The sequence below is a fragment of the Cebus imitator genome, unplaced genomic scaffold (assembly GCF_001604975.1).
Source record: "Cebus imitator isolate Cc_AM_T3 unplaced genomic scaffold, Cebus_imitator-1.0 Scaffold17, whole genome shotgun sequence".
Lineage (NCBI taxonomy): Eukaryota > Metazoa > Chordata > Mammalia > Primates > Cebidae > Cebus > Cebus imitator.
The window spans coordinates 11,601,281-11,619,301 of NW_016107332.1; the positions used below are offsets into that span (position 1 = coordinate 11,601,281).

The following is an 18,021-nucleotide window of genomic DNA, read 5'->3' on the forward strand; positions in this document are numbered from 1 at the left end:
GTGTGCCTGTAATCCCAGCTACTCAGGAGGCTGAGACAGGAGAATTGCCCGAACCCAGGAGGCGGAGGTTGCGGTGAGCCAAGATCGCACCATTGCACTCCAGCCTGGGTAACAAGAGTGAAACTCCGTCTCAAAAATAAATAAATAAATAAATAAACATGCTTTCCTTTCCAGCTTCTCCTTCTCATTTGCACCCTGACACACTTCTACCATTGCCCATGAATTTATGCATACAGATGCCTAGCCCAGGTGCCAGCTACACACATAATTTTTTTCTCAGTAAAGCTCAGCATGACACCTGCTGCATAAGATCTAATTAATTAGCAGAGATAAAAGAAAAACCTATTTTTCTTTTGATTCTTAATTTTAGTATGTGTGGAGTTCAGTGTTTCTTAGAAAAACTTTCTCTCAGAAGACTACTCATTTTAACACACAGCATATGTATGTTCCAGTTATGTATCTACAGCAACCTGCCTTAGCAAAAAAATAATAACTAGTCTGGATTCTGAATTTTGATCATATCAGAATTTGATTTTGAAAATTGCTGATAGCAAAATGTTAATAAAAAATATTACATCAACTGCAGACTTCCAGAAATGTTGTATTAGAGTTTCCCAAAGGCTTTCATAAACAGATTATTTAACTAATACAGTCTTTATTAATGCTCTCTTTGTAATTCTGAATATAGCACTAATTTATTCAGTTGCCTTACTGATTCAAGCAAGAATATAAACAGCATGAAGACATAAAATGTTGTGTCCTGATCTGACACAATTGCTTTAATAATGATGAGAAACCAGGCTTTACATAAATGGAATGTGATTATTCTCTCTAATACACAAAGTCTTACAGAGGCAGAAGTCTAGGTTTGCATTCTTTTCATAGGGCTGGAGTTATAAATTCTACAAGATCAGCTGCATATAGACTACACTCCCACATACACATGCACACATTAAATAACACTATCATTTTAAATGCTTTGTTAACGTATAATGTACATATAATCACCCCTTGTAATTATGCAGTTGATGAATACAAATGTATACAGTAGTTTTGTACCAGCAAAATCAATATATAGAACATTTCCATTAATCCAAAAAGTTTCCTCATGCTCCTCTGTGGTCAATGCTTTCTATGCACCCTGAACCCTGGCAGTCAGCAAGCTACTTTGTTCCATTTGGCATAATGCTTTTGAGTTTCCTGTATGTTGCTACATCTATCAGGAGTCAATTCTTTATTATTGTTAAGTAGTCCTCCATTTTATGGATATACCACAATTTGTTTATCTTTTCACCAGTTGATGACATGAGTAATTTGCATTTTTTGGCTATCATGAACAAAGCTACTGTGAACATTTGTGTAAAGATCTTTGTGTGGACATACATTTTCATTGCCTTTGAGTAAAAACATAGCAGTGGGTTTGGTGGGTCATATAGTAGTTATGTATTTTAATTTCTAAGAAATTTTACAAAGTAAAGTTGAAATAGTTTCAATTTCTACCAATAATTATGTTTGCTCCACATCTTTGCCAACACCTGGTATTTTTTAATTCAGTCATTCTAGTGGGTGTACAGTGCTATTTAATTTGTGATTTTAATTTGTATTTCCTTAATGACAAATGATGTTCAGCAAATTTTCATTTGTTCATTGACCATTCATGTGTTCTTTGGTGAAGTGTCTGTTCCAATCTTTTTTTTTTTGAGACGGAGTTTTGCTCTTGTTACCCAGGCTTGAGTGCAATGGCCCGATTTCAGCTCACCGCAACCTCCGCCTCCTGGGTTCAGGCAATTCTCCTGCCTCAGCCTCCTGAGTAGCTGGGATTACAGGCACACGCCACCATGCCCAGCTAATGTTTTGTATTTTTAGTAGAGACGGGGTTTCACCATGTTGACCAGGATGGTCTCAATCTCTTGACCAATATTTTTTTAAGAGAGTTTTGCTCTTGTTGCCCAGGCTGGAGTGCAATAGCATCGTATCAGCTCACCGAAACCTCTGCCTCCTGGATTCAAGTGATTCTCCTGCCTCAGCCTCCTGAGTAACTGGGATTACAGGCATGCATCACCATGCCTGGCTAATTTTGTGTTTTTAGTAGAGATGGGGGTTTCTCCATGTTGGTCAGGCTGGTCTCAAACTCCTGATCTCAGGTGATCTGCCTACCTCAGCCTCCCAAAGTGCTGGGATTACAGGTGTGAGCCACTGCGCCCAGCCTGTTCCAATCTTTTATCCAGTTTTTATTGATAATTTTATCTTTTATATTGAGTTATATATTCCGAATACAAGTTCTGTATTAGATATCTTTTTTACAAATGTTTTCTCCCACTCTGTGGTTTCCCTTTTCATTTTTTAAAGTGTCTTTAAAAGAGCAAAAATTTTAAATTTTGATGAATTCACAATTATCATTATTTTTCCTTTATGGTTCATCCTAAGAAATTTTTAACTAACCCAAGGTTACAAATTTTGTGCTTTTTCCCTATGTTTTCTTTCAGAATTATAATAATTTTAGCTATAAATTTTTAAGTTTTTAGCTTAAATTTTATAGTTTAGGTATAGCTCAATAAAACATTTCAAGTTAATTTTTATATGCAACATGAGGTAAGGGTCAATGTTCACTTTTTTCATATAGATATCCCATTTTTCTTGTGCAATTTAAAAGATTAATTCTTTCCCATTGACTAAACTTGGCAGCTATATTTTGAAAATCAGTTGACCATAGATGTGAAGGTTTATTTCTGAACTCTTTCTTATTTCGTTCCATTGATCCATTGGTTCACTGATGCCAACGCCGTACAATCTCCGTTACTGTAGAATTACAGTAAATCTTGAAATTAAATAGTATAAGATCTCCAAATTTGCTCTTTGTTTTCCAATTGACTTAGCTTGTCTGCTTCCTTTACATTTTTATATGTACTTTAGAATAATTTTCAGTTTCTACCTAAAATATAGTCCACTGGAGTTTTGATAGGAATCATACTGAATCTATAGATAAATTTGGAGAGACTTGGTATTTTAAAAATAGTCTTCTGATTTATAAGCATGGTATAGCTCCCTTTTTTTCTATTTTTTTTTTTCTAAAATTTCTCTTAACATTGTTTGGTAGCTTTAAATGTGCAGCCATTGCATATTTTTTGTTAACTGTCACCCCAGGTATTTCAGGTTTTCACATTGTAAATTTAAGCAAAGTGTTGGAAGTAACAGTCCTAGAAGTGGAACAGATTAAAAGCAAACAAAAACATCATCTGAAGTAATAATTCCAATTGGGAAGAAAAATGGCAATAGAATAATTGAACATCAAAAGCTATGTAAAGGAATTATCATTGCTGACTATTACTTTCACTTTTATATCTGAGCATACAAATTGGTGCTTTATTTACAATGGATAATAATATAAAATGCACTCAGAGACCAGTAAAAAAGAAAAAGCCCTGAACCTAGAATCAGGAGGCCCTGAATATTGAAGTATATAGTACAAGATAAATTAACCTTGACAAACATTTTCTCCTTCCTCATTTTTTGTTCAACTAATACTTGGCAAATGTTTATAAGAGCAAAACAGTATGCTAAATGCTATAAAATGGGAAGAATCCTTCACACCAAATCCTTAAGTGTTAGAATGAAACCTCAAATGAGAAAGAGTTATATGAAATAGTTTGGTAAGATAAAATATATATTTAATGTACTATTGTTTATTATAATTTTGGCATAAAAAGTTCATTTATAGGTGCTATTACTTTAATACAGAGCTCATACAAAAAGAAGAAAGTAGCTGTATAGCTAGAGAATCCTAAAAGTAATCACCACCTGATACACTGAAACCTTTTCTCTTCAATTACCTTGTAGTTGTATGATTTAAGTTGCCTCTAAATCCGTAGACATGGATGAAGACTGACTTGTTTTTAAACCCTACCAAAAAATTGAAAATTTATAAATGTTTTCCTTCCAGATGAAGAAGGTAGCCTTATTAATTTCTCTTAATAGAAGACCTGCTGACAATTCTTCTATTAGGAACCTGGCAAACTCACAAAGATGACAGATGGACTAAGAATTTAGAAGTATGCCAACGGACTTTATGCAAAGGAATATAGTAAAACATAAATTCAGTTTCTCTGGTTATAGATTGTTATGCAAAGAAAATATCTATGTATTGGTCACTATGTCATATAAATCGGTTGAAAAATGATTTTCTGGTTTTGTGTGTGTGTGTATTTCTTTTTTTTTTTTTTTTGATTTCCATAAAGGTTTCTGGTGTCAGTTACTGGAAGAAGGTAAAACAAAATGCCTTGGAAAGAGCAAAGGAAGAAAATACCCTCCAATGGATTCTGATGTAAGCATAGAGCTTGAAAATACAAACTAAACCAGCAAAATGATAACAAATAATATCATCTATTTTCTTAAAAAACTAAAGTCAAATTTCAGCCTTTCTAAAAATTAAAAGTTGCATTTCAATATCAGTACAGGTAGGTTGCTTGTTTTGATTTTACCCACAATATAGTATCACCTGTCATGCGAGAATAAAGGAAAACAATAGAATTTGACATTCTGAATAAGAACGAAAAGATAATATCTCATTCCAAAAGGAATGATACCTGCACAAAAATTTTAGCATAAATGTTAATTAAAACCAAGACAGGAAATATTATCAATTGGAAAGTAAAAATAGGACCAAAAGATTTCTATTTTTGGCTAGGCCGGTGGCTCACGCCTGTAATCCCAGCACTATGGGAGTCCAAGATGGGGTAGATCACTTGAGGTCAGGAGTTCGAAACCAGCCTGGCCAACATGGTAAAACCCCATCTCTACTAAAAATACACACAAAAAAATTTAGTTGGGCATGCTGTCAGGCACCTGTAATCCCAGCTACTCAAATTGCTTGAACCTGTGAGGTGGAGGTTGCAGTGAGCCAGGATCACACCATTGCATTCAAGCCTAGGCAACAAGAATGAAAGTCTATCTCAAAAAAAAACTTTTTTTAAAGATTTATATTTTTTTCACTGCTTGGGTCATTCTGTTGTAGCAAGTGTGCCCTGGGCAATAATATGAATTACTGACATATATATATACTATATATATACATATATATAGTATATATATACTATATATATATACATATATGTATATATAGATATATATATATAGTATATATATACAGTATATATATATATACACACATATATATACAGTATATATATATATATATACACATATATATATACACACACTAAGTTTTGAGCTGTTAAAATGCTAATAAAATGAAAGAATTAATATATTTCCCAATATCTATCATACTAACAGATAATTTAGGTTTTGGGAAATGTGGACACACACTTTGCAGTATGTATTCAGCACTTTGTGTTTATTCTGTTCAGAATGGTGACATGGCGATTATTTAATGCTACAGTTTCTCAATATCTATACCCCACATTTTTACTTTAATGCTTATTTGACATATATTGATTTCCTTATATTTTTATTTATTATTTTTCCATTTAGTATATAGTTTCAATATAAGAATGCAAGTAGATTATGATTTGTAATTTTTTTAGATCTCAAAAATTAAAATATGATTTGGGATTTTTCCCCCACAATTAATATATTACATTAAGAATCCTAAGACTGTCTGAGGATTCTAAGGTGGGTTAAACTTATTTGAATACTTTATCTAACAAGACCTTGAGGACCATTTTTTGTGCCTTGCCTGATAGATACAGGGCCTGTCCTCAGTAAACTCTTAATTAAATCATATATAGAAGAGAGAGGGGGTTTCTGCTGTTTTGATAAACAAATTGCATTTTCAGAACTCCAATTTTCTTTGGCTGATTATTAAAATATACCTTCAGAGCACTTTGAAAGCAATCCTAAAACATTAGAAGAAACTAACATACAATTTCTATAGTATTTCACGAAAGTAATATAAAGTATATCATCTACATTTATGTCCAAGCTATTTCCCGGCAAATTTATTAAAGCTAAAATGTTTAAGAGACATGGCAGAATATCTTTCTAAGCATTTTATTTTACTCTGGTCTAACGTAGGGAAAGATAAGAAAATCACAACTTTTCAGGATATCATTTCTTCTCAACAAAGTTACTGAGTAATCCATATTGGGTTTATTTAGGGTAGTGGCTGATTTTGTGAAAATAATGTCCAGAAAGGCGATAATAGTAAAGAGGTCTTTAATAGTGTAGGAGGGATTAGAGTGGGCAATACTATCACCATGCCATTTGCCTCTTCCTAATACGAAATGCCAGTGCCCAAGACTGTCAGTAAAATAACATAGGATGTGCTAAATAAATAGTCCATATGCTTAATTATACAAATTTTAATCCAGATCTGGTATACCTGACACTTACTTCAATATAGTCAAAGTATTTGAAATATAATAAACAAAATAAAATGTACTTTTTTCCCCTCCTCTCCACTTAGAGCAGGACATTTCTGTCAAGCTACTATCGAGATCACAATGTGGAACTCTCAAAGCTGCTGCACAAACTGGGTCAGCCTCTGCCATCCTGGCTGAGACAGGAGCTGCAGAAACTAAGATAGCACTGAGAGAAAACGAGACTTCATCTTCCATGTAGAACACACCTTTTCCAAAGCTTCCAGAAGCTACCAAAAGGCAGTTGAAAAATATACCTCTTCAAATGAGAAAAAAGAACAAAGTTTCTTCCATGTGCTGGCATGTGGATGATGAGAAAAAAGAAAGAGTATGTGTTACAAGCCTTGAGGCCTATGGCCTTTCTCTTAACCCATATCTGAGCCTGTGGGATTATTGTAGACTACTGTGCACTCATGTGGAAGCCAATTGCAACCAATATAAACATCAAACACAAATGCAGAACTGTTCCATTTCATAGTAATATTTACACTTTTATATGTCAACTAAGATTGTCTCTGTAGATTTCTAGACCACTGTTTGCCTGTACAATGTTTTCTTATTCTTTGATTCTGAAAAGTGTCCTACGAAACAAGCAGCAAAATAAACATCACAATGTAGCATAAAATGTCAAAAGCATAACACCCATGAAAAATGCTTGCCAAAATTTCAATCCACTGAAGTATTTAGAAATAATTTTAAGTTACGATTTGTACTAGATCAGAAAGTGGAAAAGTTATATATGAGCTTTATCTGCACCAAAAAAAAAAGATAAGTGCTATATCTAAAGAAAAGTGATTTTTTTCATACATAGTCTAGTGAATATATGTAAAAATTACTAACTCTTCCATCACAATATAAGTGTTATACTGAGATATATATTGTAAAGCTGTGGATGGTAAATAGAAACACACTCAGTATACCAAAACAGTAAATAACAATGTGAAGTATACTGACTAAATCCTCTGTAGGGGAGAAATTGTAGGGATCTAAAGACATATCATTGAGAATTCTATGTCCACTTGCTGTAAGCTGTGAATCTATTCCAGTAGTCCTCACTAGTTCTACAGAAATGCATGCCTAGAGTCTGAGGTATGTGTCATCTCTAGAAACAGGTTGACTTTTAAATGTGAATACCTTTTTTTAATGCTCCCCAAAACAAAACCTATTAAATAAAAACTAAAAACAGTTTCCCTAGATGATGTGGTTAGGCTATTTACATTTAGATTATTTAAAAATTCCATTTTCCCAGATAGTTCAAAATAAAATTATGTGATGTAGAGATTTATAACAAAAAACAAATTAATATATTATTTGTAATCTACTGTTTGCAATGATACTTTTGATATACGGCAAAGAGACGTAATCAGAGCAGAGGCCCATTTTCGAAAGTATCTCACCCATTACTCTGGTGGAATGAAAGATAACAGAACATAGGTAACATGGGTTAGCTACTAAATTAAATGCAGGAAGTACAAAGATGAGCAAGTCATGGTTCTTGAAATATATTTACATTTAAATTGTAAATGATATATATGGTTAATAAAGTATTCAAAAAAGAAAAGAATACATCATACTTATTTTCTTGTTAATATTTACTTAATTTGGGGGTGAAAGGTGGGACAGAGTCTCGCTATGTTGCCCAGGCTGGAGTACAGTGGCACAATCTCAGCTCACTGCAGCCTCCACCTCCTGGGTTCAAGCAATTCTCCTGCCTCAGCCTCCTGAGTAGCTGGAATTACAGGCACACACCACCACACCCAGCTAATTTTTGTATTTTTAGCAGAGATGGGGTTTTACCATGTTGGCCAGGCTGATCTCGAACTCCTGACCTCATGATCCACCCACCTCGGCCTCTCAAAGTGCTGGGATTACAGGCATGAGCCACCGTGCCCAGCCTACTTAATTTTTAAATGTACTTGCATGTACATAAAATTTAAGTAGTAAATTGATTCCCTGCTATGACTATAAGCCTTTATAAAATATTATCAAAGGTATGATTAGAAGAAAAAAGGAGAGGAAAAGCTATAGTTAAAATATTTTCATTGTCATTATAATATGTAAAATTATCAATTACTAATTAGAAAACAAATTGTGAGATCCACTTACTATAAATTTTTAAAGGTACATTATAATTACTAATTTTTTTAAGTTTTATGTACCTAAAGAACATACTAATTTTTAAATATACTGTTAGCAGAAGGAATTGGAAAAATAACCAATTTTTAAGACTCTTGACTCTAAAAGCAAAATCGAAGTCATTTGAACAAATATGGAAAACACAGTCTTCATGCTTACTGCTGACTCTTTTGAAGCAGCACGTGCCAGACATGCTAGAAAAATTACTATAGTCTTCCATCTCCACCAATTTAAGAAAACTGGCTTAGGAGGGTTAAACATAGCGAGAATAGGCCCCAGCAGTTATATACAGTACTACGTTTTCATTTGGCGACAACATTTATTATAATAAGAAAAGAAGGGAAAACTCATATTTATGCTTTAATGGTAAGATGTACATTTGAACTGCTAAGCAAAGCTGCTAATGGCATAATTTTGTCTAGGTAAATCGAGTTGACTGAACACCTCCTCCTTTCAAATAGATGTCAAAAATGTACTCCATGTTTGTATAGAGGCAGAAGAAAAAGGAAGAGATCTTACCAAAATTTATTCATTCACAAGTACTTGTATTATGCTACCCAGAGCAGCAAAGCTGTGAAAGGATTTTTGACCACTCAATGTGTCTTGAAGACAGCATCAAATTCTAGAGGACATGCATACTCTCCACATTATATACTCCAACTGGTTAATATGCTAATCTGAAAATAACATAAATGCATATGAAAGAATAATGAGAGATAATGTGATTTAAAACTAGCTTTGTATAGAATTCCCTTTTTCATTGTTTATGAAACTTCCTCAGGAAGAAATGAAATGATTATTTCAATGTTTATAGCTATAATATTCTTGTCATTCACATTGAATGAAAATTACTGGAAACATTTTTTTTCTCTGAGTTTTTTAAAATAAAAAACCTGGATATAAGTCTGATAGTAGCATGGTACCTCATATGTACAACAATAAACTGATAGGAAAATGAAGAGTTTGGACCTGGTGATTTTAGATAATCAGTAGGTATTTTATTGTCTTTGCCTGAGGGTGAGTGGGAGGTAGTTATAGAACATAGATACCATTGACATAATTCAAAATGAAGAGACAGAAAGCTTTCAAGTAGGATATATATCTATCCTATATTTATAAAACCTTTCACAGATCCTTCTCCTCCTAAATTTATATGTTACTTACAGTGATTTTTTTTTTAGTTCTAATAAATATAATGCAGCTCCTAGGTCATTTATGGGACTCTAGAATAAGAGAATACGAGAACCACACAGCTGTTAATAAATTGACTTAATTATAGCATTTCTTACTCCCAGTATTCTGTTCTGCCCATTTCTTTCTTCAGAGTTTTAAAAAGTGTTCATCTCTCTTTTCTAGAAATCTAGCAAAACAATCTCTGCAAAAAATGGAGGAAGGAGGGATTTAGGGAGTGTAAAGTTGCCATTTATCTTCATTCTCCACAAATTTTCTTTTCTCTCTTCCAATCCCTTTCTTTTCTAGACATCAGCTTTTCACATGTTGCCACCCACCCTATCTCGGTGCACCAGTTGAATTCCCCACAGGCTTGTCTCCCACACACATGGCTCACAGCATACTGATTGAGCTGGGACATCTCATCTCATCTTCTGCCTTCAGACTGTGATTTATAGCATTGGCTTCCCTGGTACTCAGGCTTTCAGTCTCAGATTGAATTACACTGTAAACCACCCAGTCTCCAACGTGCACAGCAGATCATGAGACTTCTCAGCCTCTGTAAGCATGTAAGCCAATCCCTCATAATATATCATATGTACATATCTCTCTCCTATTAATTCTGCTTTTCTGGAGAACTCTAGGACACACAGTTTCACTTTGATTCCATCCCCCGCAAAAATTTGCTATCTACTTCGAGTAAGCTTTTCGGCTGTGGCCAAGGATACCCAACAGAATGTAAGGGACACTTCTTCCAGACCAGTGCTGCTACTAGTTCTTGCCATTTATTGTCCCTAATTTATCTATAAGAGTTTTCTACAGACTTAGTGCTCTTAATAAATGTTAGAGTAAAATTTATTCCCTTATTTATTGGTACTGAAACTAATAAGTAAGTTGAACCTTCTTCCAATTAATCCTATAACTATCCTCATTGTTAAGTATTTATCACTTCTCAGTCTATTCCCAAAGTTATAAATACAAAAATTAATAAATCACTAAAGTTGGAATTAGTTACATGCTCACCATCTCATTTGGAGCATCTCTTAGAGAAAGAGGAATCATGAATAGTATCAATAAGTTAAAAAAGACATTTACTTGCCAGAGTCAAGTCAAATATCTCATTTACTATATTATAGTCAGATTTCTCAAGAGAAATAGAAATAGTGCCAGATACATAAACACATATGTACTTATAAGTATACAAATACATACACACACACACACTTATTTAAAGACTCATTATAAGGTATTGGCTTACATGATTTTAGACGATGCAAAGACCCATGGTCTGTCATCGGCAAGTTATAGACCCAGGAAAGCCAGAGATGTAGTTCAAAGGCCTGAGAGCCAGAGAGCCAATAGTGTTGCAGTCTGGGTTTGAAGGCCTAAAATCTAGGAGCACTGAGGACAGGAGAAGTTCAGTGTTCCAGCTTCAGCAGCCAGGCAGAGTTAACTGGATACTCCTCCACCTTTTTATTCTGTTCAGGCCCTTAATGGATCAGACAATGGCTACCAACACTGAGGGGAGTAATATGCTTAGCTCAGTCTACCAACTGAAATGCTAATCTCATCCAGAAACACGATCATAGCCACACCCAGAAATAATGTTTCACCAGCTATCTAGGTTTCCTCTGACCCAGTCAAAGTTGACACATAAAATTAGCCATTACATTTACCTAGCAATCCCTTTCCAGGAAGTCAAAGCAAATTTTACATATAACACGCTCACAGTATACTCTCCGAGATACTGTTAGAAAGAATGTATTTGCCCACATTTCACCATATAAAAAAGTGAATTACACTGAATAAAACGTGAGATGCTTCCAAAGCACCCAGGATCCGTGACAAATCTTACATAAAACTGTCTACATCAAGCTGCTTCTTGGTTTTGAGGGAATACATTAAGTGGAGGAAACGCCTGCTGTCTACATTTCTGATGCCAAAATGCTCTATTTCAAATCAATAACTGAGATGGAAGCCAGACCTGGTTCTTAAACATTATACATAATTTATACAGTTGGACCAAAGAAGATGAGTCTTCTCTATTTGATAAATAACATTCTGAATCTAAACTTTTTTCAGTTTCAACCACATTAAACGGAAATGCAAGCTCAACATGCTGTATACTCCTAGTGCTTTAGTTTATTGTTTCAGATCTTAATTTATATGCTTCAAAGCAAACAAAACTTTTTAAAGCCCACAAAACAAATATACTATTAAAAATAAAGTTTACTTCACATACAAGTGAATAAATTGACAAATTTTTAATAAAGATTATAATTTTAAAAACAATAAAGAGCTATGAAAATGCAATATTGATAAATTCTCCCTCTCACCTATCATCATCCTGAGAAAACCATATTGTTTTCATTCTCAGTTAATTGCAGGGATGTCCTCAGTGCAATCAGAATAGCAAAAAAGATAGATTGGACTATAATTCAACATCTGTTCTTAACTAAGTAACATTCTGTAGGTGGCTTTTCTAATCTCAATTTATGCATCTGTCAATGGAAGTCACATGTAATCACTGGTAAGGAGGGGAATGCTTTTCTCCTTGCTTTGTTTACCATGTGCCAGAAGATCAATTATTGTAACATGTGACTCTCTCTGTCTCTGATCTACTCTCCCAAAAAGGAGGAACCAATGAATTTTCTAAGTGGTAAAATTGGAAGCAGAAATTGGGCTTGAATAGCTCAACCTGTCTCCCTCACTTCTCTTTGAGATCTACCTGCAAAGAACAGTCACCCTGGTCCTCTTGGCCTGTGTTAACTTTAACAGAAATTGACATTTATTTAAACCCACAAACAAAACCAAAAGAAGAGCTAAAAACAAAAATAAAAACATAAATACATGCTAAAAAATTAGGAAGGTAAGCAAGAATGTGAGGAACTAAAATAAGTGAACTAAATGTCTCCTCCTCATGTGGGGAGCGAACCGATACTTCTTAAAGTAGACAAATTAAGAAATTAGGGTAAAAGTGAAATTAGAATTATGAAGATAATCAGCAGAGCTTAAACAAATGGCAAAAGCGAGTCGCCTTTGATAAGTGGGACTGGAGTGCTAAACCAGGGAAAAGTATTGGAATTTTTATTTGCAAATGCATGAATTGCTTTACTTTATAAGAACAATAAGTTATCATTTTAAAGACTAAGACTGTATATTCAGGACCAACTGTGTCCAGAAGGAGGAGGACAGAAGCAAGAAATCTAAGCAGCATCAGATACTGGATATCATCCAAGAAATCAACTAATAAATAGGACCTCTGCCATGATGTAGAGTCTCATCACTACAGTACAATAGTTTTAAAATATAGCCTGTAGACCTTTGGCAGACCTGAGTCCTCTTCAGAGGGTCTGCAAGGTCAAAATGATTTTTATATTAATGTGAATTCATTATATGCCTTTGTCATTGTGTTGATATTGTTACTAATGGTGCAATAGCAATAATGGGTAAAACTGCTGGTGCTTTAACATAAATAAAGGCAGTAGAATTAATCTGTACCATTGTATTCATCATCATCGCACACTCATCTTTTAAAACAGTGTCACTTATGACTGTCCTTGACAAAGCAGTAAAATTATTAATATTATTACATTTCCACACTACAGTGTATGCTTTTTAATCTTCTGTGTGACAAAATGGGAAATGTGCCTAAAGCACGGCTGCTACATACTGAAGCAGGTGGTTTTCTCGAAAAAAGGCCCTTGAGCAACTGTTTGAGCTGCAAGTGGAGCCAGCCACTGTATTCATGGAACAAAATTTTTATTTGAAAGAATGACAGAGAATTGTGGTTATTTAGACTTTAGCAATTGGCAAATATTTTCTTAAAACGGAACAAAGTGAGTTTGTCACTTCAAAAAAAAAATTGACAGTATTTCTTGCCAATTATAAAATTTCAGCTTTCAAGCAAAAATTAGAATTTTGTAGAACTTGTATTGCTACCATGAGCTTCACAACATACTCATATTTAAAGATCTTTCTGATGAGGTTGGTGGTGATATTTAAAAAACGTAATTTTCAAATATTATATAATGAAAGGTGTAAACGTTTGAAAGATCAGCATAACTCAGTACTGTAAACCATTTTCCAAAAAAGCAATGCTGAGGTCACAAAACACATATACATAGTATAAATAATATACGTATACATAGCATAATCATTATAAGAGTGAAAGATTTATTCTCAGAGTAAGATAAACCAATAGATTTTAATATAGCAGAATAAGAACAGCTCATTGATTTGTTTCTGATCCCACATTGCAAATATCCTTTAAGACAATAACGCTTGTCAATTTTTAATGTAGTATCAAGAAAAATATCCACAATTATGTAAAAAGGCTATAAACATATACTTTCTTTTTCCAAACACATATGGGTATATAAATATATAATTTCCTTTCCCAAACACATATGGGTATGAGACCAGATTTTCTTCATATGCTTCAACAAAACAACCTATCAAAATAAATTGAATGCAGAAATAGATATGAGAATTCAATGTCTCTATTAAGCCAAACATTAAAGAAATTTTCCAAAATGTAATGCAATGCCACTCTTTTCATTTTATTTTGGAAAGCATAGTTATTTTTTCATTAAAACTACAGCTTTATTATGGGTTTGTTCTTTTTAATGTTTTTTTTAATTTCTCCATTTTAATTTCTAATAAAGTAAATATTGATAAATATAACTATACTATCTATATAGCATTATCTATAACATTGATAAATTTATCCATAATATTGATAAATATAATCATTTCTTCTATAAACAAAAGCCCTTTGGGGTTCTCAATAATGTTTAAGAATGTAAAAGGATCCCCACACTAAAAAGAATGAGAGCCATTGGCATGGGAGTTGGAAGTAATTTAAGTACCCAAAGCTAAGATTTACACCATAAACAATAGGCTAAAAAGAAAATAGTGGAAAGCCAGACTACACCTCCCCTCCACCACCTTCCTACTCTACTCCCAGAATGGAGTTGCCTGGCTGGAGATGAAGAAATACTGCAAAGAGAAAACAAAGGTAAATACAAATTTGGATTTTTTTTTTCTCCCCTGCCTTATTCCTTGACACCAAGCTGAGCCCTGAATGGAGGATGAGAGAGCTTTAAGTCTAAAGATCAAACAGTAGAGAAAGCTGCACCCTACTTCCCATTTAAAACTCTGCAAAGTAGCAACCTCCTCCATGTAGTCTGCCCACCAATGGTGAGGGCTCTCCCGCACCAAATAGTAGAGATAGCTTGTAGTATCCTAGGTATAACATCCTTGGTTTGCACAGGTTCCACAGTGGCACAGGAGAACACATAAAAGTTCCATTTCTCCAGATAAGCTGTAGGAATCACTAAGAACAGCCTTTTAAATCCAAAGGGACCCGGCAGCTGGTACAAAGAGGGTATATAATAACCTGCACCAGTTGATGACTACAGGCCATGGGAGGAGCCTAGACCATGAAATCTAGAGACCACTTTACAAAGACTGACCAACCCTATTGAGGTTCCTCCAATGCTAGCAGAGGAGAGATGATGGCTGAGGCCAGATGTTACCCTGCCACTTCATGTCCAATACCATGACCACCTTTGGAAGAAATGGAGAGAAGAATCTTCATTTTGACTGGGTTTTCCTAAAATATTTAAAAATTGTTAAAGTTCTGAATCATATCATGAATAGGGACAATTATTAAAAACTAAAAGAAAGCGATATTTTGAACAAGTTGTGAATTATGGAATTTTTACCTACTACATAAGCATTACATTCCAGGTCCAATTAGCAACAACGGATACTCAGGAGAAAAGGGCAATCAGCTGGGGTTGAGGCTAGTGATAGGCTCTGTCTCGGCTAAGATGACCCAGGGTACACACAGTGATGTAGTTGAGTCTGCAACTGAGGCACATCTGAAGATTATGATCTTCCTCCAAAAAAACCTATTCCATTCTGTGGTAGACAAGCTCTAAGAGTGATGATCCCCTTATATGATCCTATTTCCTTGAGTGTAGGCATGAACCGTGAATACTATAGGATAGTGAATCCCTTCGTTAGCACACCCCACATTCGATCTGTCAAGAAATCCTGTTAGCTCAATCTTCACTTCTATCCAAAACCAACCACTTCTCACAAAATCCACAGCTGCCACCTCATTCTAAGATGCCAAAGTCTTTATCCTGATTATCCTCCCTGCTTCCATGTATCTGTACTACAATCTGTTGTCAACTGAACATCCAGGGTAATCCTTTTACAAAGTAAATCACAACACTTTAATTCCTACAATAGCTCTCCTTTTCACTCAGAGTACCTGCTACGGTCCTTACAGTGGCCTACGAGGCCTTACATAATCTGGTATCCACTGCCTTTGTGACCACAGCTCCCCTTACTCCTCTCTCATTCTGCAACAGTTGCACTGGCTCCCTTACTGACTGTCTTACTCAGGACCTTGGTGTTGACGTGCCCACAAATATTAACGTGGCTTTCACACCGCAGTTCAGTGTTTGCTGAGATGTCATCTACTCAGTAAGGCTTACCCTGACAACCTTACATAAAATTTCACCCCTTCCTCCCTACCCTGACCCCTGATTCCTACCTGATTCCTATTACTCCGAACTAATCTTTTTTTAACCATAGCACTTGTAATCTTATAACTAACTGTATAATTTACCAATTTTATTAGATCTTTTGTCTTCTCCCACTCAAATAAGCTTCTCAAAGGCAAACTATTTGTCTGTTTTCTTTCATCGATATATCCTACGTCAATGGGTCTAGTCTCTGAAATAATAAGTGCTCAATAAATACTTGTGGAATTAATTAATTTAACAATAAGTAACTGGAAAAGCAAGACATGACAGTTTTAACATAGTATATGTTCTTATATATAAGTGCTAGAAAAAAAGTATAACTTTTTATAAAAATCAATAAATTTGATTCACAAAAATACATATTTCCCCAATCATACAAAGACTTACAACTGTGTTTCTTCTAAATAAAAATAATAATAAATTCAATTTTTAATAATAATTATTACATGTAAGACAAAAAAAAACAAAACCTCTAACTCTTAAATAATGGTAGTTACCAGATAATTCTTATAAATTATCCTAAAAACAATACCAAAAAGATACTGCTAGCTTCCTTCTATAGATGAGAAAACAGGTTTGGAATGGATAGTTAATTCTCCCAAGGTCTCACAAGCAGCAAAGCTCAGACTTATTTTATACCTAATATCATTTTTCTTCTGTTACACAGAACATCAGTTAAGAGTATGGGCTCTGAGCCAGAAAGATTATATCCAAACCCACTTCAAACCTTAGGTTAATTACATTATTTCTCTGTGCCTCAATCTACTCATCTGTAAATTGGTGATAATAATTGTATAGCCCTCATACAATTTTTAGGATTAAATGAGTTAATGAGCATGTAAATACTCAATAAACACTAGTTATCACCATTATTACTATCTCTCTTAGAGACTATAAATAATTGTAGTCGGGTGCAGTGGCTCACATCTGTAATCCCAGCACTTTGGGAGGCTGAGGCAAGCAGATCACATAAGATCAGGAGTTTGAGACCAGCCTGTCAAACATGTCAAAACCCTGTCTCTACTAAAAATACAAAAATTAGCCAGGTGTGGTGGCATGCACCTGTAATCCCAGCTACTCTGGAAGCTGAGGCAGGAGAATCGCTTGAACCCGAGAGACGGATGTTGCAGTAAGCCAAAATCCAGCACTGCATTCCAGCCTGGGTGACAGAGCAAGACTCTGTCTTAAAAAAAAAAATTCTATAAATAATTATTTTCAGAACTCCTTTTGTGTTACACTCATTTTACATAATTTCCCTTCTTAGTCCTTGTCAGTAAGTTTTGTTCAATGCTGTAAAGAATGATGAGTATTAAAAAATTTGTATTGCTTTATCAAATTTAAGTCCTCAATTCCAGAAATTTCTTTCTGGACTTTCTGTTTCCTAAGAAAAACTGTCCATTTACATGAATTATCACACTGATGAAAGGGTTTTAAACTAAAGAACTACAAAAATCACTTATCTGGTTCTATTCTACTTAGTTTTCTACAGTTTTACTTATAAAATTAAGAAATAACTACTAAAACATCTTACATGTTAAATTGGAGTATTCTTTTTTTAATGATTGTTCACTTGGAGATAAAATTTATTTATTTTTGACCAGGTGCGGTGGCTCACACCTGTAATCCCAGCACTTTGGGAGGCCAAGGCAGGTGGATCACAAGGTCAGGAGTTTGAGACCAGCCTGGCCAATATGGTGAAACTCCATCTCTACTAAAAATACAAAAATTAGACAGGCGTGGTGTTGGGTGCCTGTAGTCCCAGCTACTTGGGAGGCTGA

At 34.5% G+C, this 18,021-nt stretch overlaps 1 protein-coding gene across 3 annotated transcripts in view; it reads left to right on the forward strand.

Moving 5' to 3' along the window:
- LOC108290741 (bifunctional heparan sulfate N-deacetylase/N-sulfotransferase 3) overlaps positions 1 to 7,191 on the forward strand; it is a 200,711-nt gene extending 193,520 nt beyond the window's left edge. For 2 of the 3 annotated variants that reach the window (XM_017510653.2, XM_017510642.2), the window contains exons 13-14: positions 4,220 to 4,321; positions 6,427 to 7,191. In XM_017510653.2, the coding sequence (XP_017366142.1) occupies positions 4,220 to 4,321; positions 6,427 to 6,576 (252 nt within the window). In that variant the 3' untranslated portion in view covers positions 6,577 to 7,191. Of the gene's footprint in view, positions 1 to 4,219; positions 4,322 to 6,421 lie in introns of all 3 variants that reach the window. The other variant, XM_017510664.2, reaches the window with a different exon arrangement.
- The last annotated feature ends 10,830 nt before the right edge of the window (positions 7,192 to 18,021 follow it).